This window comes from Miniopterus natalensis, chromosome 21 (assembly GCF_054644295.1).
Source record: "Miniopterus natalensis isolate mMinNat1 chromosome 21, mMinNat1.hap1, whole genome shotgun sequence".
In the NCBI taxonomy this organism is placed as follows: domain Eukaryota; kingdom Metazoa; phylum Chordata; class Mammalia; order Chiroptera; family Miniopteridae; genus Miniopterus; species Miniopterus natalensis.
The window spans coordinates 9,496,994-9,518,350 of record NC_142101.1 but is presented as its reverse complement, the minus strand read 5'-3'; the positions used below and the strand labels follow the sequence as shown (position 1 = coordinate 9,518,350).

Here is a 21,357-nt window from a genome sequence, read left to right as displayed (position 1 = left end):
AAAAGCAAGATCAGCACGATATCAGCTTCCAATGTCCCTGTTCTGACGGGACACCACCAAACTAGAGGGACCAGGTGACCCACAACACAGGCGGTGGGTCACTCTGTAGCTGAGAAGTCAATTCCATGCTGTAGCTAAGTGGTCTTATAGTCTGCAACTGAACCCAAAGATGGATGGAGTGGAAAATTCCATGCCTCATGGGAACCAAAGTTGAAAGGAACATCTTTCAAGCATCTTTCTTCCTCTGACCAAGACCATGCATCTTTTCTACACTTTCCATTTTCAACTCCCCCTGGAGGAGAGGTGCTATGAGATAACAATTAAGAAGAGTGTAGACTCTGAAGCCACACTCCGTGGTTAAAATCCAGCTCTGCCATTCATGAACTTTGTGACCTTGGACAGGTTACCCAACCCTATTGTGCTTCTTTCTGTTTCTTCGTCGACAAAAAAAGTGATAGTGGTTTTAAGAATTAAGTGAGTTAATATATGTAACATATTACTTTACTATCTGGCTGAAGGTAAATGCTCAGGAATTTTTAACTATGGTAATTAGCTATCATCATAGAGCAAAGTAAAGGAGAAAACTGAAGGAAACCCATAGTGTCTATATTCCTTTAACTTTGGTTACAATATAGGTCTTTCAAGAACTATTAGATTTCCAAATAATATTTAATTAATATATGTAATATATAGATAGAACCCCAAAGTTCAAAGCAATCTTTACTTCCTCTGGTCCAAATACTGATCTATCCACTGACTTAATGCGGTAAATACTGTGTTATCTTCTTGATGAGCATTTTTGGCTGCTGCAGAGCTTGTGGTCAGCAACAACCAAACTCATGAGTTGCTATCAAATCTTCCCGGTTCTGTATTGTTGCTTTCCAAACACCTCAGTATAGAGCTTTGCTTTTTGGATTCCATGTTCTTGAACTCAGCACATCAATTCTACTCTCTATTGGGACCAATGATTTAGGAGCAGTTACCTATGCATCTTAACTATTAGGTGAGAAACTAGTTATAGATAATATATAAATGTACTGTTCTGATTATAATGACCTCAGTAGCTATTAGCCTATTTGCAGATCTTGTTTTTAGAAAAAAAGTTCTCAGTTCTCTGTAGGTCCCTGATTGTTCGTGAATGTTCACTAACTGAGCGCATAGGCATTTCAAGCCCTGGAAAGATAGCTCTTAGTGGTCCTCACATGACCCCTGCACATTTAACATTGATTGTCTACTAAGCATTAAGTTAGGATCATGAAATACAGAGTTCAATCCAGTACAATCCTATAATTAAGAAGTTTCCATTCCACTGGGAAGAGTGAGATCCACAACGATCTTTATAGCAGTGTTGTAAATGTAATAGAAATAGGAAGGGGGACATAGCTAAGCCAAGTTCCAACACATAATAGAGATCATTCCTTTAGCTTCATTTAACTATTGTTGCATTTCACCAGAAATGGGAACAGTAGGGCTTAACAAACCTCAACTGGCAACTTCGCACAGCTAATTAACATTTAAGCCCTTTGGAAAATCCAAAACCCCTGATGCTGAACTATGCAAAGTAGGACACGCTATATTTCAGTCCAGGAAGGAAGCGTTTCTTCTCTTTCTACCACAAATGGAAATTTGTTTCACTGATCCCAGAACTCCTTAACAACCAAGTTTATCCGAAGATTATCTTATTTCCTCCCACAAGGTAAGAGGCAAGTGGTTCAGTTTCACCTTAACGTCCAGGAAGTCTTGCAGCAGTTGCCTACACAGTACCTCTAAATAGATTTCAGTTTTTGTATTCTCGTTTCTAAATCAATCAAGAACCGTAATTTAAAAGCTTCAGTGAGTGTGTTTAAGTGGGTCTTAGATGTGATGGTGATTATTATTTGAGGAGCAAGAAAAGAGAATTAGGCAGTTGGGCTCATCTAAAGAGATGAGGGTCCTTAGAAAAAAGAAAGAAGACTGCAAGAATTGTGTGTTGAGGGCATGGTGTTGCTAACTGTAAATATTAAATCAGGATCTCACGTTAATTTTTAATGGTAATGAACCTGGAGTATGGGTGGGAAGAAGGAAACCGAAGTGAGCTGTTCAATTGACCACTTAACCACAGTGTCCTGTGGCTCTGTTTACATTGATGTGCAAGGGACAGCCGAGCAAGCTGGTGCTCAGAGTGTCTCCTGTTTTTCAGCATTACAACCATTTCATTGAGGACCATCCTAGAAGGAATGAGGTGCTTCAGGGGTCTGCCCTAGCAAATATATATATATATTTCTGGTTGCTCATCCATTTACTCATATAGGCAATTTCAAGGAAGTTAAATAAGGAGTGACTTCTGGGTAATGGGTTATAGCTAGGAGTGATATCAAAATTAAAATTATACAGCGGTGGTAGTTGAGTTTTCTTGCATAAGATGAGATAAATGAAAATTTATTTATTTATAATATGATTCATACTGCACTTACTTCCTTGTAAGATTTGAGGTAGTTTGCATACCTTTTTTACCATGTGTCTTCAGCACCCACTCTCTCTGTATGGTAAATAATACTAGATAGCATCCTTAGCGTCCATGCCAAATGCTAGATATTGTCTGCGCAATATACACGATTCATCTGGTTTAATCCCCACAACAGGGCTAGGACAGAGGTACTATTATTAGCTAATTGAATACTTGAGGTGTTCATAACGAGATTAATTAACCAGCTTACTGAAACCCAGTAAAGCACTAATGTTGAAATCCTATTAATTCCCCGCCCATTTGTTATCTCAAGGAAGCTTCTGGAAATAAAGGATGGCATCAAGAGACAGGCAAAGCAGGTGAAAGTAGACGATTTGAAATAGTTATCAAGTAAATAAATCTTATGCCTTTAAAGAGAACAGGTCTTAATTTTAAAATAGCGGTTGGGGGCCTGTTGACTACATCGCCTGTCTCCTGGGATTCCCATGCTGAGAAGCTGTGATTCTGCTCTGAATGTTTCTGTGGGAGCCGGCACTTCCCCTGGCAGCTGGTCAAGCCCTGATCCAAGCCAGAAACAAGACTCTTACGGCCTTGTTTCAGAGGAGAGTATGGAGTGATTGTGTGGCGATGGAACCTTCCCTTTGTATTTACCGTCAACTCAGAAATGGGATGTCTGCTTAGATTGCACATTATGGTTCAGCGTTAATGTTCTCATTCCTTAGAAATTCTAATTTTGTTTTTGCTTCTTTCACATCCCAGTAGTCACTGCTACAAATATAAAAGTTGGGATAATTCATACTAGGCTCATACAAGTAAAGACCTAGAGTTGGGGAGGGGAAATGCCTGTTCTGTGCTCACTTATTGCAACTAAAAAGCAACATAAAAGAGATATCTACTACTTTCAATTCCTACATGAAGTAGAAAGAAATGCCTCAGCTACACAGCACCCATCTGTCAGCGAATGAATTTGATGGAGGGGACGATACAGCAGTTCCCAGTCCTATGTTCCATGCAAAACAAAGTTTGTTGATACAGATGTTGGGAGGAAACAAAAATCTGCTCTGTGCTCAAATGCACTTGTGAATGAAGGGTTTTAACAAAGTAAAATTAGGCGATTCATTGAAATGCTAATAGCGTTGGTTGTGGGTCTGCAAACCAGGCCTGTATAATGCAGTGTTTCCCAAAGTTATCTGCCGGAAAACGTCCCTTCCCAGAGCACCTCACAACACCCGTGGTCTAAGGAATACACTTTATAAAACACTGCCTTTGTATTCATAGGGAAGCAAAGGGTGATGGAGGAAGACTTGGACTGCATTCGTTTATTTTTCTTTTAAGAAAGAGCTGAAAAATATTAGCAGCCTCAGGACACAAATTCAGTAACCGCAGATTCTGGGGAAAACAACTTTGGTTTTAGGTCATCTATTTTGATATATCTCCCATATGAAATGCTCTAATTCTTCCAAACTATTAAATTCCATCAAGAGATTTAAGTAATTTGTGTCTCTTCTGTCTCACCCTGATCAAATTTTTAACAGTAACCTAATGATGGTGAGAACTGGGAGGTAATAAGGCTAAATAAAAACTGGCGAGGAATCGAGGAACCTTTGAGACTATACAGTGTTGATCTACTGGGCATTCGCGATGATGACAGGACAGTGTCAAACAGTGAGGGACCGCATGCATTCAGCTAGGTTTACAGTTTTGGTCAAGTAACCTTAGTTATGATTAGTCGTACGTATATCTATTTTCTTTGGATATACAGTTTTATGAATATACAATTCTAAACATATGAATTGGCCACTTGTCATTAGAAGGAAGGCCTTGGCATCATGCTTTTATCCACAGTGTAAGATTTCTCATAGAAGATAATTTTAAATAAGGTTATGAAAGAAGGTTGTGACACAAGCTGACATTTGTTTAATGACTAAGAAAAGTGCTGGTGATTATTGAAGGAAAATCAAGAATAGAAACCGTGAGCGAGCTAGCCTTCCTGGGATGGAGAAAGGTCCATCAAGGCTAGTCCCCGAGCCATGCTTCAAATGAACGGGCTTCCCGGCTTGCCGGATCCTACCACCTCCTTTATATAACCAAACATACAGTTTGTGCCTCACTCATTTCACAAACAAAAATTTATTTCTAGCATTGCAATCTAATTAAGCGCTCTGGGAGACTGCGATGATATAATAGAAATCAGTTACGAAGCCACCTCTGTAATATGGATACCCGATTAGCTCCAAGTGTTAGCTCTCCATCCCTGGAGTATGGATTCCTTATTCAGATTCTTCAAATGCTAACCCATTCCATGCATCATCATACGACTTGCATGGAGGTGTTTTTCAAGTTAAATGATCACTTTTTGTTATTATAGGAGGTCTAAAGACCATGAGGAAAATCTAGGCTGGAAGTATAAATTTAAAAATCGTTAGTAGTGTAAGTAGATGGTAGAGCAAAGCCTGGGGAGCAGATACAGTGTTCAGAGGACAGTGTGCAAAGTGAGAACAGAAGGACCTAGGACCGAGCCTGGGGAGGTGGCCACACTGTGGGCATAAGCAGGGAAAGCAGATGCTGAAATGAGGACCAAGGCAGCACCCTGACAGGTGGGGGAGGAGCCAGGAAGGGGCTGTGTCACCCAGCCCGAGGGAGGTGAGTGCTTTAAGGAAGAGGGGTTAGTCAGCAGCATCAGCTGTCCTCAAAAGATGCAGTAAATTATTACGAGACGTGTCTTTGGAAGTTGGTGGTTGACTTGGGCAAGAGCAGTTTCAGTGGCGGGGTGAAGACAAGGCTGCACCGAGTGGGGCAAGTGGAAGGTGAGTTTGTGCAGACATAGCCACCTCCTTCACAGAGCCTCAGGAAGGGTCTTAGATTCTGTCTACTTTATCTCAAAATTGTCACATGGATCCATCTCCACTTCCGACAATTTTTAAAGGAACTGCTGAAGACCTACTACGTGCAGGTAGAAGGTATGATTCGAGATTATTCGAAGGTGGCAGAGTCTCTACGCTTAAGTAGTTTACAGTCGCCTGGAACAATGAGATGTGTATACGGATAAGCTAACAGAAGATCAAAGGACCCCCAAACTTGTAAATTGAGCTCTCACAGCTGGATGGGAACTTGGGTCCTCTAGTAAGGTAGGGAAATACGGTTGTGAGTTCTGGGGCCCGACTATCTAAATTCGGGCATCTTCACTGCTGAACTATTCGGTGGTGTTTAGCCTCAGTCAGTCTCCTTTTCATATGCAAATATACTTCGGAAGGGTTTTGTAATAATCAACTGGGGATTAATTTAAAACAGCATTTGCAGTATAATGACTAGTAATCAATAGTAGGAATTTTTACCTAAACTGGCCCTCTCACTCTGAGTGAGATCGGAATTGAAGTGACTTGTCTAAGTATTTCAGCTCATTAAGATTAGAGCTGGGACCAGGACTTCTGATTTCCCGATCTTGTCTTCTTTCAACGAACCATGTCCCATCTACTTCAAAGAAAATTTAGAGAAAACAATACTAGTACAATACATACTATACAAAATTGTCAGTTTAGCCTGTTCTCCACAATGAGCTAAAAATTACTCCGTGTCTAAAATAATGTTCACTAAATCGGCAATGCCAGAAAAAACGATTTGTGTTGGAAGTAAATTACTATAAGTAGGTTAAAGCGTTGCTTTGATCACGGCAGTGCTGTGCACTTGGTGTGAGCTAGGAAATCAGTGGGGAGGGGGGCAAAAAAGGTGTCTTTTTGAGTCTAAGCAGGTCGTACACGAGATAGTGACTAAAAGGAAAATGGGCTCTGTTAAATCAATTTGTCCTAATTTTAAATAAGTGGCTTTATGCCCGTGTTCGTGCAATTTTAATAACAATTGCCCTAAAAGAAATCTCTGCCTTTTAAATAACTATTTAATAATAACTATTTATCTTTCCCACGGAAAGAAAGGACAGGCAGGGACCCCATAATTAACGGTTTAACTTGCTAAAATGAATGGCCTCTTGGACTGAGTGCAAAGCCAAAAGGGAGGAGTTTTGAATACTAACCCCACTGTTTCATCTTCTCTAAAGGGAGCCCTGAAGAGCCCAGGAGAGACTACAGGTCTCGCCAGCATTGCCTCCAGAGAATTGTCTTCAATTCTATTTCCTCATTCAACAAATGCTCCTTGGGCACAGCGTATCATGAACAAAATTCTTTGCCCCGAAGATAAAATAGTAAAGCTGACAGGTGTGATCCCTGAATTCATGGAGGTTTGCCTTCTAATGCAGAGATGCAGACAGGACACAAGTAAAAAATGCGATATGAGGGCCACAGTGCTACGGGGAAGCTTAAACAGAGTGATGGCCTGGCCCTGGTGGGCTGTGCGGGAAGGAAATTACTACAGATAGGACGCCTACTACGAGGTGGCACTTGCATTGGGATGAGAAATAAGAAAAAACCAGCCCCATAAAATTCTAAAGAGAAATCATTCCAAGCAGAGGGGTATGTGCAAAGCTCCTGAGGAACTGATGAGCTTGTCTGATTGAAGATTAAATGGAAGTCAGTGAGGCCGTTGCGGTGCACAAGGTGGAGGGTGTTGCGGGAAAAGATGCAGAGGGGAATGAGCCATATCATGTAGCTATAGGGCTTGCAAATTTTTTTATATAACTCATACTAAGAAATACGTTTTGCATTTCAAACAAATACACACACATATATATATGTGTGTATATATATATATGTGTGTGTGTTTGCTTATATATATATGTATGTGTTCGTGTGTGTGTGTGTATATATATATATATATATATACACACACAATTAAAAGGTATTTAAAAATTACTAGTAGTACATATGATGCACTAGTATTTTTTATTCCACTCTATTTTTTTAAAATGCAGGCCATGATCTGCCAAACTGGTATTAGGATGAATGGTTCATGATTTACTAGAGTGGGCTCTTACAGAACATATTCAGAAAGCTTGAACTTTATTTCAGTAGTGATGGACAACCACTGGAGCGTTTTAAGTAGAGATTTAAGTTTTTAAAAAGACAGCTCTGCATGGTGGACAGTGGGCATTTGCCAAAGCAGACTCAGGGAGAGCCGTTGAGAAACGCATGGTGACTTAGACAGAGGTGGCCACGGTAGGGAGGGTGAGAAGTTTTTGAGTGAATGTGACACAGGTGCTGATGGGCATGTTGAATTGACTCTGGGCGATAAAGAAAAGAGAAGACTTAATAATGATTCCTGGGTTTTGGGCCGAGGAACTGGTTGGCTGTTGGCATCCTTACTGGATTTTGGGATACAGGGAAAGTAGCAGGTCAGGGAGTGGAGTTTCAAAGGTCAGCTTTCAGACATGCCATGTCTTTGGACTGCCCACTGGACATGGAAGTGGAGCTGTCAAGTAGATGGTTGGGTCTTCAGGCCAGGTGCTCGAAGGGAAGATTGGTTTCAGAGACATTAGGGAAATTATTGGTGCGTGCTCCAAGGAACTGTATGCTTTCACCCGAGGAGACGATGCAGGTGGAGGTGAGAGAAGTGATGACAACTAAACCCAGGGAATTTCCACATTTCCACTCTGACAGGAGAAAGGAGTTCGGCCACTTGTGCATTAGAGGCTTTGCATTTTAGACCAACTTTTCCCTCAATTCAACTCCCTCTGAGTCTTCTGTTGCACACTGGTCTCTCCATTTGCTGAACTGTCACAACCAAAGCACAGTTTAGCATTTAGTGTCACTTTATATTGTCCCGAGATCATTTATGGATCCTCAGTTTTATGTATTCTCTTCCTAACTTTATTGTAAGTCTGGGATCAAAGACTCTCCCACCTCTTCTGTTTCTGTCATATCCATGAATTCAGTACATGTTTATTGAACATGAAAGCTATAGGTCATAGAACAGTTATGAGAACAAAAGAGTAGATAATATATATATTGCATAAAAAACTCATAATTACAGTGAGCCCCTATTATTAGGTAAGATCCTGAAGGCAGAATTATTTAAATAACTATTTAAATTATTTAATAATCTTGAATTAATAGGTTGCCAAAGGGTATTTTGTACTATTACTGGAATTTGCTGTATTTTTTGAGACAAAGAACATTGGAAATTTTGTTTTTAAATTGCCAAAATTAACTTTATAGCTTACTCCCCAGGGAAGACTCTGTGAAAAGTGTCCAACTTCTAGGGTCAGTATGGGCAATATTCTCTAAAGCAAATTAAGCCGCTATCTACAAGGCCACCATGGGGAGTATCCTGTAGGTAACTAAGCAAAGGTCTGCTTGTCCTATAAGGTGTCTGTCTGACCAAAATAACCTCGCTAGAGGTATTCGAGATAACAGTTGAGATTTTGTTTCATGTGACCAAGAAATGAGGAGGGAGGTCTAAGAGCAAGGAGGACATACATTTTTTTGGTTGGTAAGTTTACTTGGCCCTGGTTTTCTCTGAGTTCTGGTGAACCACTCCGTGTCACATCAATCTTCATTTCATTTCTGAAAGTATAAATATATGTTCAGAGGACTTTTGTGTTACTGCTTTTTGATAATGGATTTCTCTTTCCAAGTTCATATGCTTTTAGGAAGAAACAGTATAAATTTGGAAACACCTAGAATTTAGTCAAATATATGTAGGTGTCTTTCAAATCAAGCAGAGGATGGTGAGAATTAGGGTGAAAAAAATTTGTTCTGGCAGACTGATGACATTGTTAAGTTATATTTAAGCTCAGCTGTACAGCTGCTTTCCACTCATTTTCAGAAATTAGTGTTCTATCCAAAAAAAAAAAAAAAAGAGCATTCACACTACACAAAAAAATTCAACGTAAGACCAGTTCTCCTGAGAGGATTGCTTTGCCTCAGGAGAGAGCTATGAATTTAATACTTTTTCTAGGGAATTGTTAAAAATTAGATCAGGATTACCAGAGGGGAAGGGGGGGGAGGTATAAAGGGTAAAGGGGGATAAATGGTGATGGAGACTAAATAAATCGGGACTCATTTTGCCACCCCATACATGACACAGCCTAAGATATCTACAAACAAGTGCTAATTATAAAGCAACTCGTGTTTTGTTAGGTAACCAGCATAATTTTACAGCAAGAAGCATAATGGTACTTAGTATTTTTCAAATTATTTATTGTGCATTGTTGTTGATTTTTTTAAATTAATATATCTTTATTGATTTCAGAGAGAGGAAGGAAGAGGGAGAGAGAGAGAGAGAAACATCCATGATGAGAGAGTCGTTGATCGGCTGCCTCCTGCACGCCCCTGACTAGGGATTGAGCCTGCAACCCAGGCATGTGCCCTGACCAGGAATTGAACCGTGATCTCTTAGATCCTAGGCCGATGCTCAACCACTGAGCCACACCGGCTGGGCTGATGCTGTTTTCTGGAAGGAGCTATGTAACAGTCTCATGGCTCTTTGTTGTCAAATGGCCCTTGTTAGCTGTAATTTACAGATCCAGGGACGATAGCTCTGTCTCGTCCTGTTCCATCACACATTTCCTTTCACTTTATTCATGCTTGATACCTGAAGAGCTACTGTTCTGCTCTCCCCGCCCCTTAATACTGGATAGTTCCTCTGGCAACAGTAATACAACTTCAATAAAGATCTAAACATGCTTTTAAATTCATACAATGGGTTGAGATGTTTAAGTCATTTGGGGAAATAAAAGCATGTGAGCCAGGATTATTTTTCACAAATGTGCAGGCCAAGCTAAGAAAATAATATTTAGAAAACACTGAAGTTATAGCCGACGGCGACATGACACAATATTTGAATTTACATCTTAATTTAATTTGTGTTCTTTGGTTTTCTCTTTCTGTAAAAAGTGTAATGATGCATTTATCTTTATCAGCAAACATCGAACACATGGTGAAAGTCCTATGAGTCTCTAGATTATCAGTTCCCAGGACAAGCCTGTTAAGACGATTCTTCATGAAGGAATTCCTTTGTCAAATACTTGTGGGATATGCTGTCTACTGTAGCTTCTTTTTTAGAGTTCACAATGTACACTAGTATTTTTAAGGTTCTGAGAAGTTCTGTAGTAAGAACCTCTATTTTTTTCTTTTTTTTTTTATTTGAGAGAGAGGAAGGGGGTGAGAGAGAGAGAAACATCGAGTTGCTGTTCCACTCATTGGTTGATTCCTGTATGTGCCCTGATTGGGGATTGAACCCGCAACCCTGGGGTATCCTGATGATACTCCAACCAACTGAGCTTCCCAGCCAGGGCAAGAATGTCTTTTTCGATATTTCTCCAGCACTTCTGAGCCTATTTGACAATAAACTCCCCCCCTCCCTTTTTTTTTTTTTGTAGGCAACCTCAATTGCAGCTTAGAATGCACTTTGGAAATATATGCCCTAGATTAAGGATTCCCCAAGGTTTGGATATGATGAACCAGTGAAATTAAATAACATATTGGGGCCTGTCACAGACTTGTTAACTTTAAATGTCAATCTATCATTTTCATTTTTCTCACTCCATTTTGGACCAGTGAGAATTTCATCAGGAACATATAACAATAGCCATTGTTTTTGCCTTTGGAGCAGTCCTTCCTCATTTAGATATCAGAACACTCCCCCTGCCCCATTTCTATAAGGAGAATTCATTCAGTGTGGTTTGTTTGGGGGTGTTGTGGGTGCTCACTGTGCTCCATGGTCAAAGGGGTGGGGTGACTTGGGCTCACTCAGCTGAGCCCATCCCCTGATCATAGCCTTAGTACTATGTGGAGAGGATTTTTTTTTTTTAAAGGGCAGCATTTTTGAAAGATCACTGTGGCTGCTATGTGGAGAACGGCTTTAAGAGAAAGCCTGGGAACTAGGAGTGTCAGGAGGAGGCACAGGGTGTATTCCAGGGGAGAGGTGATGTGATTAGGTAGGTGCAGAGGAGATGACAATGCATCAGGCCTTGAGATTCTACTGACAGAGCCAATAAGACTTGATGATGGGAGCAGAGAGGGAAAGAGGGCAACCCAGGAGATTCTACATTTGCATTTTCACAACAGGATGAAAGGTGCGGAGTCTACCGAGGTGTGTGTGCATTTTTAATAAATTACCCAACTTTTGGAAAACTAGACCAACTTAAAATAAATTTATCCCGTGGGGAGAGTGGAAACGGACATCTGTGCCTCAGTGTCCAATGCTCGGCTGATGTAAAAGAGAAAAGAAGCCCCCTGTGAGCCTCACAGGCAACCAGCTTCACCGCTGCCTTGACAGAGAAGGCGGTAAAACCCCGCACCTAGCTTGCTCCCTGAAACAAATCGCCAGACATCAGTGAGAAAGTAACAGCCTGGGAAGAGTGATCTCCACACTCAGCCTAAGAGCTGAATCAGACGCTCTTGGGCAGGCACGGGAGCTGTAATGTTGTGTCGTGTGTCATTGGAGGAGCTTTCAGGAGAAAGCTGCAGAACTGTCACCAGGATAATGGACGTGTCCGCTCTTTGTGCCTCTCCCTTTCTCTTATTGCCGCAACCAGTTGCGTTTAAAAAGGTGAAGACCACTGAAGAGCAATGAAATGGGATTAGGCCACGGCAGTCTTCTTGGCGCTGCTGTGTGCGCCGGCTGATGGCCATAAGCACTTGTTTCTGTAAGTGTATTTGTGCCTCGGTGCTGTGGAATCAATCAGGGACAACCTGGCAGTAAGAGTACGCTTTTCCCTTTAGGTAGAATTATTCAATTTAGCAGTAAATAGATCAGCACGCTGGGAAACCTGATGGTAAATAAGACCCTGGGATGCAAGGTAATTGAATAATCAGGGCATTTATTCTTTTCAGATGGTGCAACATTCATCTCGAAGGCTTAAGATACTAAATTTCTTGTTTCGCACACACCACTGCGCTCGGAACAACCTGCTCCAGTGGCCACCACAGGCCCGACACAGACTGAGGAAACTCATTTCCAAAATGCTTGACTTGCCACCAAAACTGTCTCAAACCACAGTTCCAAACCCCATGTGAGATTTTGTTTTGTTTTTCAATAAAAAAACGCTAGCTTAGGGGGTTATATTTAAAGGGAATGAAAATGATGACATGGGCTTTTGAAACTTTGCACTGAAAATAAGCATTGGCGTCTGTGCCTGAAGCCAGGAGACATTGGGTGCAATCTCTCTCGCTAGACTGTGTGTTCCTTTTCGCGTGGTGATTTCGTGTCAGTGAGAAAACGGTGGACTGGAGCCACCGTGTAGAACATCATGCTCTAGTTCCTGCTCTTATCCTGCCCCCAACTCGAAAACCTCACCTTCAGCCCCAGCGAGCCTCCTCCAGAAATCTTATCCCTTGACCTCTCTCTGCCTCTCCAGTCTTGCCCTCCGTTATCCTGAAGCAAAGTCTTCTGCAGCCCAGCAAAGCAGCAGATTTCTGCCCCCTGCCCACGCTGGCCAACGCCCTTGCCTGGAACATTCTTTCTCCCTCTCTCCGCGTCTCTAAGTCCTAGTTTCTTTACAATACAGGTTAAGTCTTGTATCCTTTGAAGCTCCCCTTGGCTGCCCCAGCTCATCCTGGGTCCTAGCTGGATGACGCTTGACTGTAATTGCCATTTCCTGGGATATCTAAGAATTTGCCCTGTCTCACTACCCAAGTTGTCAGCTCCTCAAAGACTAGAATATTGCTGTTGACTCTTCTGTGTATTTCTGTGGTCCTTTCCTTTATTATCTACCCAAAGGTATCTGGACCTTCAACAAAACTAACCATGCCTGTCTAGGTTTTCACTGGCCTCCACCTTCTTTGCATATATCTTATTTGGCTTTTAGCATTTTGGCTGAAACACTTTTGGTTGAATTTGTGGCACTGCGCTCTCCTTGACCTCCGCCATCTGGTCCTCATGTCTGGCTCAAAATCTCATCTTGAAGCGACTCCAGAGGCACGGGGCTGCGGGCTGTGCTATACTTTTCTGTTCTCTGACTGCTCTTCATCTCTAGCTGTATATCGGGCATAATATTGCAACAGAAAGCTTTCTAGATGTACAAATTGTATTTATTTCTACAGACCGAGGATGACTTCCAAACTCCCTCCTAGCAGACAACTGAGACACTTCTAATTCCATAAGGTGATTTCTTGATCAGAGGGAAGATTATTAACATATTACCCCTCACCGAGAAGTCCCTCTCACTCACGGGGTTCTTTAGATTTTTTTTCCACATTACTTAATATCTGAAATAATTTTATCCATGCAAAATTGAGATTGTCCCTCTCCCTCCCTGTAACGTATGTGCCTCTGTGCTTGTCTGGTTCACTTAGAAATGTGGTTGCCACCCATCCAGAGCTTACTGCTCAAAAGGTGGAAGCAGACACTACACAAATAACTGCTCATTTAATTATTTACAAATTACTGAGTGCTATGAAGAAGTTAAAAATATATATTATATTGAAGACACGACTTGCCAGTGTCCATCTAGTGCTGCCACACTTAGAATTATGCCTAGATCACCACGTCCTATTTATACTGTGTGACAAATAGACAGCAGGAAGAATTTAGACTGAAATTCACCTGAGGGATGTGTCATTCCTTTGTGATTCAGTTTTAACACCAGCCTGCCCTCGCTTCCAGGTTAGTGCACCATCAATTATATTTATAGTATTGATTCTGTTAATTATCTGGTAGACATTTGGGCATTTGGGATACGCAGTCCTCTCCAGTCGCTCCACCAGGTAACTGAGTTAATTGGAAATGGACCCTGTGATAATAAGGTTCTGATTATGAACTGTAGTACCTTCCATTTAAGGAAAAAATGTTATAATTTCCCATTTTTACACACGCTTTATCTCTCTGGTTCTCCAGGCACAGATAAAAGAAAAAGACCATCTTCCTTCCCATAGACTTGGTTGTAGTGATTTTTAGTAATACAGAAGGTGAACTACTCCCTGCCGCAACCCCAGGAGCCCCGGACAGTCCGAGTGATTAAGAGCATGAACCTGGTATTAGACTGTGGGTTCGAATCTCAAGCTTCCTAGCTGTGTGACTTTAGGCAAATGACTGCACTTCTCTGTTTTACTTTTGGGAGCTGTAACCCAGGGATAATGATAGTATCTAAAGGATGGCTGTGGGCATTACAATGCCTAAGGGATGTAAGGCCTTTGAATCTCTCATGGATGCTCAGCAAGCACTCAATCGAGGGTGATAGCACTAGGTAGTTACTGTTTCTGCTACTGGTCTACCCGCTCCCACCATTGTGTAGTTTCACTCTTACAAAGCCAATATCCTCATCGATTTGTGGACATTTGAGGGCACATTGCACGACCTAAAATACTTTGCCTTTCATTAGTTGAAATATGTTTTTGCTACCAGGACATGGCACTCTCTCTTCCTTCCATAATAGAGCCTAAACCAATGGGCTCCTGAGGAAAATTCCTGGGGTTCAATAGAATCTAAGCTATTGTAGCACTGGAAAGTTTCTAAAACCAGTGGCTCTTAAAAAAGAACTTATCAAAAATTAAAATGGGTAGAAATTAGCAATTTGATTTGTAATCAGCACTCAGAGGTGTGCTTTCTGTTCAAACGCTATGTCCGTGCCCAGGAACGAAGTCATAGTAATACCAAGAAAATACCTAAATATCCTGAAAATGAATTACAGACCTTGGAAATTGCTGCTGGAATTAGAAGCCACCTTTCTGTTTATTCAGAGCCCAAATGTCATTGTCTTCTCGCTCTCCTATTTACCCAGCTCTGCACCCACCCTGGGCATGTGCACCGAGCCGGGGGGGGGGGGGGGGGGGGGGGCGGATTGAAATAGCGAACCTGCTTGTCACCGGAGAGGAGGGCTCCCCAGCAGCTGCAGGGATGCTACAGAGGAGGGTGTCTGAGTGTAAACTGCTCATTGTCATTGGTGGATGCAAAATAGAACTTCTGGAGCCCAGACTGAAATTCGGGAAAGAATATGAGAAGGTGAAGTGGGAGCTATGTTGACGGCACCGCTAAGGAGCTCTTCCAACACTGCAGGTCTTTTTGTCAGCATTTCCAGTTAAACTGGAAACATTAACTGGATTACCCTTTTGTCTTAATTTCCCCACTTAGAGCATCAGAACCATGACTTGCTCCCTCTCTGTTCAAAGGAATGATCCAAAAGGGCCTCTTCTGTTAAAATATTATGATCTTTTGTGCGGAAGACAGTTAGTTGATAAAGTTGATCATGTTTCCTTGAGTATCTGGCCCTGATCATGGAAGCTAGTATATTGGAAAGGAAAGAGAAACACTGTACTCTCTTTTTCTAGGGAAGTCTAGAACTTGACACAGAATTTTAAGATTAGTCCTTTGGTCCTGGCAGGTGAGCATTGTCCTGTCCACCGAAAGGTCACCGGTTCGATTCCCGGTCAGGGCACGTGCCCAGGTTGCAGGTTCAGCCCCTGGTCGGGGTGCGTACAGGAGGCAGTCAGTCGAAGTTTCTCTCTCACATCGATGCTTCTCTCTCTCCCATCTTCTCTCTAAAATCAATAAAACATTTTTTAAAAAATTAATCCTTTGACCAAACAGATAGGTTGGCTCGTTGCAGCAGCTGTATCCCCCATGGACTGGATTACACAGCATTTCCATTGCAAAGCTTGCCTTTTGTGCGAGGCATGGAGCCTGCTTTTCCCCTTGTGGGGATCTCACCTTTCAGTCTGGTGGAAACCTGTTCATTCTTCAAGGCCAGCAGAAGTGCTTTTCCTAATCACCAGAGACAGGAATGATTCCTTTCTTCCCAGGATTTCCATAGTTCTTTCTCCCGCTCAGATCCATATCCGTAACTACTTTCATACTCTAGTTACTTATGGAAATGTTTTTCTTCCTTCACATGATTGTAGCATCTTAATACCATGGTGCTTCCTGGAATAATGTAATAAATATTCGAAGAATTTAATGAATAAACCAGTGAATTGAGTAGTTGCCGTGTTTAGGAAATGGCTGTGTAGTCACATGGTTGGACGAGTAATTTCCGCTGCCTTACTCCTGTGACATCATTTGGGCCACAGTCAAAAATGACTGGAGAGAGCATTCCGAAATTTAATTCTGTAGATACCTATAGACGAGTAATGGAGAGTGCATCTAATAGGGAGCTCGGTGAATTTGAAATTGATAGGGTGCTGTGTGACCCATTAATGTTTAAAATTTGATATTTAGATAACATTTCTAATATCGTAACTACATTCAGATACTAGACAATGCAGCTGATTGTTGGACACTCTCGAGTTTCATATATTGAGGGGTGGCTGTAGACAGAGAGCATGCACGGAAGGAAATAATCTTGGGTTTCTATATTTGGTACTATCGTGCAGTCTAGACTTCGAATTTTAAGACTTACAACTCAATAAATGTAGAAAATGTAAGATTGTTAAAAAAAAAAAAGAGAGAGAGATTATTTCACCAAGAAAAGGTAGGCTTGCTGATGTGAACCTGCTCTTTGACAGCTAAGTCTTTCTCAGAAGCAGCGTTTTGCAGTCTTTTATCCAGAGCAGACCATCACTACCATGTCTCGGGTTAATGTCCTGACACCAGTGGGGTGACCCGAAAAGGACATTGTCTTTCTGTCTCTCGCTCCTAGGAATTTTACTGAGTGGGGCTTAATGAGGATAGCTACAATATCAGGCCGAAAGCTCCCGTTAATACGCTCACTGTCAGAAGTGACATTACCTTGCTTTGTCCCCTCCTGGCATCATGTCTTTTACTAATATGATGTGGTAGAGAAGTTTTAATTACCTCGTGACACTGAGGAACTGTAATGCTGTAGGTAGGGTTTCGATTGTTCCATTTTAAGGTGACAGCTTCTGCGATCCATTGACAAGGGTCATTTCTTTTTGTTCTGCACAAGTGGGAAGAGGCTTATTTTTCTTTTTTTAAAATATAGCTTTATTGATTTCAGAGAGAGGGAGAGAGATAGAAACATCAATGATGAGAGTCATTGATGGGCTGCCTCCTGCACGCCCCCTGCTGGGGATCGAGCCCGCAACCCGGGCCTGTGCCCTGACTGGGAATCGAACCTCGATCTCCTGGATCCTAGGTCAATGCTCAACCACTGAGCAACACCAGCCGGGCTGTTCTGCACTTTTAAAATGTGACATACGCCCCTTCAGCGACTAAATTTCTGTCTTGTTCATATATCAAAATCTACCTCAAACACAACGTTTTCTGCAGAATCTTCCCCACATCTTCTGTGGGAAGTGAAGAACACATATTCACTCGTGGTTTTTATTCATCAAACATTATTAAGCTCTTGTTATGCTCCAAATAGACAAAGGTAAATATGATGCTTTACTTCAAGGGGCGCGCTCTAGGACTTGAACCAATTAAACGGTTGAGATGTTGTGTGATCAACACTACGATGCAAAACTGCAGAGATTCCAGGGAGGGCGTTGTCAACTCAGTGGACAAAGGTGAGGGCCGAGAAAAGTTTGAGCGAGTAAATGAATCTCGAGTGTCTTGAAAATAGTGGATAGACATTTTGGTGAAAGAGAAAAGTTCTGTAAAGACACAGAGGCTTGTAACACACGGGACTATTCAGAAACTGACAACAAATGTCCTTGGCTTAAGAACAGAGGCGGGATGGGGTGGGAACAACCAGAAATGTGACAGAGACCATCTTATAAAGTATTAGTTATGCTAAGAATTGTGCTTGAAACAAAGTGGACACACGATAAACATGTATTCAATGAACAAATGAATGAATCACTTTATCCGCTACTGGTATATTAAACCTTCATGTTTAATAATTTACGGTTTGCACCTTGGCTTGTTGAAGAAGAGCTATGTATTCACACTCTGTTTTCTGTACTTCATGTGTGGATGATCTGTAATCTGTAACAGTTAGAAACCTTCTTACTAATATGGGTGCCAAAACTTGGAAGTTCTTAAAAATATATAACAGACAAATGTTCACATATATTCGTGTTTTTCTTTTTTCTTTTTCTAGGGTCAGACATTGTTCAGTGGCTAATAAAGAACTTAACTATAGAAGATCCAGGTAAATAAATCATTTTCCCATTGATTGAATTATTTTTTGTGGTTTTAAGAAATATGTTTCTCGGGGCTAATATGACACGCAAACAAACCTGAAAAATTATAATTACACTTAACTCTGCTTGTAGCATTTATACAGATTTTATGGTAGTCAACATATATTCATCTAAAATTTACTTAGTACATGTTTACAATTTTTTACATATTTAATATTCCATTTAATAAAATTTGATTCAGGTGATTGGCAATTGTTAGAAGAGGTGAACTTTATCCATGTTCATGAATAATTGAACCTATAATTTATAGCAAGTGATCATGAGGTAATGAAATTTCCCTTTAAAAGACACATAAAAGTAAATTTCATTAATTTATAATTGCCTTAACTCCATTTTTGCATGAGGTTTGAAAACAATGTTATTTTTCTATCATGCCTGCCTGATTTTTTTTTAATGCTTTTATTTAAGTCATGGATCCATTCACCATGGTGGACATTAGGAATATTCTGCAGCACTAATCTAATTCCCAGTGTTTGGGAACAGTTCTGTATTGCCTGGAACAAATTCCTACCTATGTGAGGAATATTTAATGGCTTTTAAAAAATATCCTGTAAGAGCTCCACATGTGACAAACAACTCACATCACTGAAATGAAAATAAGCTGTATTTGCTTAGAGAAGATGCTGGGAAAACAAAAAAAATAATAAAAAATTGGGATTACCGTGCCTGAGAATGACATGGCAGAGAAAGATGGTAATACACTAACTACACAACCCACCATCCCTTCGATTAGAAAAGAATTCTGCATGGCTTTTGCTCCTGCCTCCGATTACCACCTTAGAATGTTCTAGAAGTAACAGTACATGAAGGTGCATCGACTGTAGCTCTAACTCTAGACAGCTGTGTACATCCCCTGTTCCTTTGGTACATGAGCTTTTAAAATGCTGTACTTATCCTAGCAGGTTAAATGGAATTAAAACAGTTAAGTCAAGATGAAGCAGCTATTGCCAGCATCATATTATTACTAAGTGAAAACATTTATTTCTACTTCTTGAGTCCATTTTCACATTTTATATTTTTCTAGGAAAAATTAATTTCTTTATTGGCTTATTCATACTTTCATTCATTTAACACATATTTTCTGAATTCTTACTCTGGGTCAGGCACTGGGAGTACTTGAAATGAATCTCACTGTGACCCCCGGATAGCAAAGAATATTATGTATTTCTGTGATCCCTGGGTGGCACCCTGCTTCCTCCACTTTTCTCCTTTCCACCAGCCCATGCTCCTCAAGATCCCACTATTCCTTGAGAAGCATCCTGGTTTTAAAGAAGAACCGTAGGCTTTACAGACAGACTTGAGCCCAAATCCTGGTTCAAGTACTTGCTGACAATGGGGAATTGGGCAGGTTACGAGATTTCTCTCCATCAGTAAAATGTCTTAATATTGTATTTTGTGAAGCTTAAGTGAGTCAACATGCAAATGTGCCAAACTCTTGATTTTATTTTTAATTAGGTTCAATTCTTTCCAGACTCTGAACATTTGCAAGCACATTTAAATAAACTGAATTCTTTAAAAATGCATGCAATTCTTGTACTAGCATTCAAACTCGACCTGTTTCATGAAGCCTTCTCTCAATAATTCAGCTCCTATTGGCTTTTCTTTACCCTAAATCATTACCAAGAGCATTTATACTTGATACTACTCAATTTGTTGCGTGATTTTATTATCTTTTATTTTCTGTTTCCCATGTATTAGTCTAACACTTTAGTTGAATCTAAACAACAGAACAGTAGAGGACACACATCCTCTCCAGTGATGAGATCAATCAAGTTTTCAATAATCACTTGATTTTTTTACTAATGGGAATTCACTGATGCGACAAGTTATGGTAAATAATGATTCTGTGTGCACTTTTCTAAATAGACGGGGAAAAGCGAAGAGAAAGAAATTTAAAATGAACTGCTCTTCATTTAAACCAAACCCAGTGTAAAAGAAATAGCTTAAAATCAGAATAGAAGAAAAAGATTAGGGATAAAGATGGAACCATGATAAAAAAAAAAAAAAAATTACTTTTGAATAGATGCAAAAATTTCTTACTCTAGCAGTATTATTCATTGTAAAAAAAATCTGTGAAAATTGAGATTCAGACAAGTCAACCAGATGTTTTGCTTATACATCATCAAGCCGAGTTGACTGTCTTAATTGTCACTGCGTTAATTATATCAGCCCATCGTGCTCCCCATTTTACAGCCTGTCACCTGCCTCCCAGTCCTGCCACAAGACCTGTGGAGAAAGTGATCTAAATTCTGCTAATGGATAAACAAAACTTCGCTACGAATTACCTTTGTGCTCCATTGCTTTGGCTTGCCTGCCAGAGAAACCATAGCCTAAGGAACACAAGGATGTATCAGAACTGAGAAAATACAGGATTTCTTGCTATCCTCAATGTTTTGTTTTTACAAAGCATTTTTATGCTTTTTCAAATCACTTTAAGTAGGCTGTTTCACTTGATTGCCCTAACAATAGCACGAGTTCCAGGTAGACCTGTCATTCACTTGACATGAAGCCTAGACTAAGACAACTCTGACTGCCCAAGGTCACAACAGAACCTGTTCGAAGAAATGAAACCTTGGTCTCCCCATCTCTGCCCTGTGTGCCTACCTCCTCTTGCCCAATTATTTCAGACCCAGAGTCTGGTTTTCCTTAAAGGGTTGGCTGTGAAGAGATGAGCCTGCACCTACCTGACCAGATGGTCCATTACATAGTAACCTCTGGAATAAAGTAATTCATTTCCTTGGATTAGGTGTTCTATTTACCTGTTGCATCCTGGGCATAGCCTTCATTCATGCTGTTTTCTACGTATTTTAACTCATATGTGTTATGGGTTTAAAAAAAAAGATCTTTATGCTGTTCACCTTGCTTCAAACAACAATCTCGGTTGGCAGACGGATAGGCGCGTCTGAAACTCTCTTGGCAATGATCAAGCCCTTCTGTACCTATAAAAACATATATTATCATGTATTCTGCAAGCTGTCG

The 21,357-nt window shown here is 40.7% G+C and overlaps 1 protein-coding gene across 1 annotated transcript in view; it reads left to right on the top strand.

Annotated features, from left to right (window-relative positions):
• RGS7 (regulator of G protein signaling 7) overlaps positions 1-21,357 on the top strand; it is a 230,090-nt gene that overhangs the window by 138,133 nt on the left and 70,600 nt on the right. Inside the window, exon 3 of the mRNA XM_087828939.1 lies at positions 18,276-18,326. Coding sequence (XP_087685065.1) covers positions 18,276-18,326 — 51 coding nt within the window. The remainder of the gene's footprint in view (positions 1-18,275; positions 18,327-21,357) is intronic.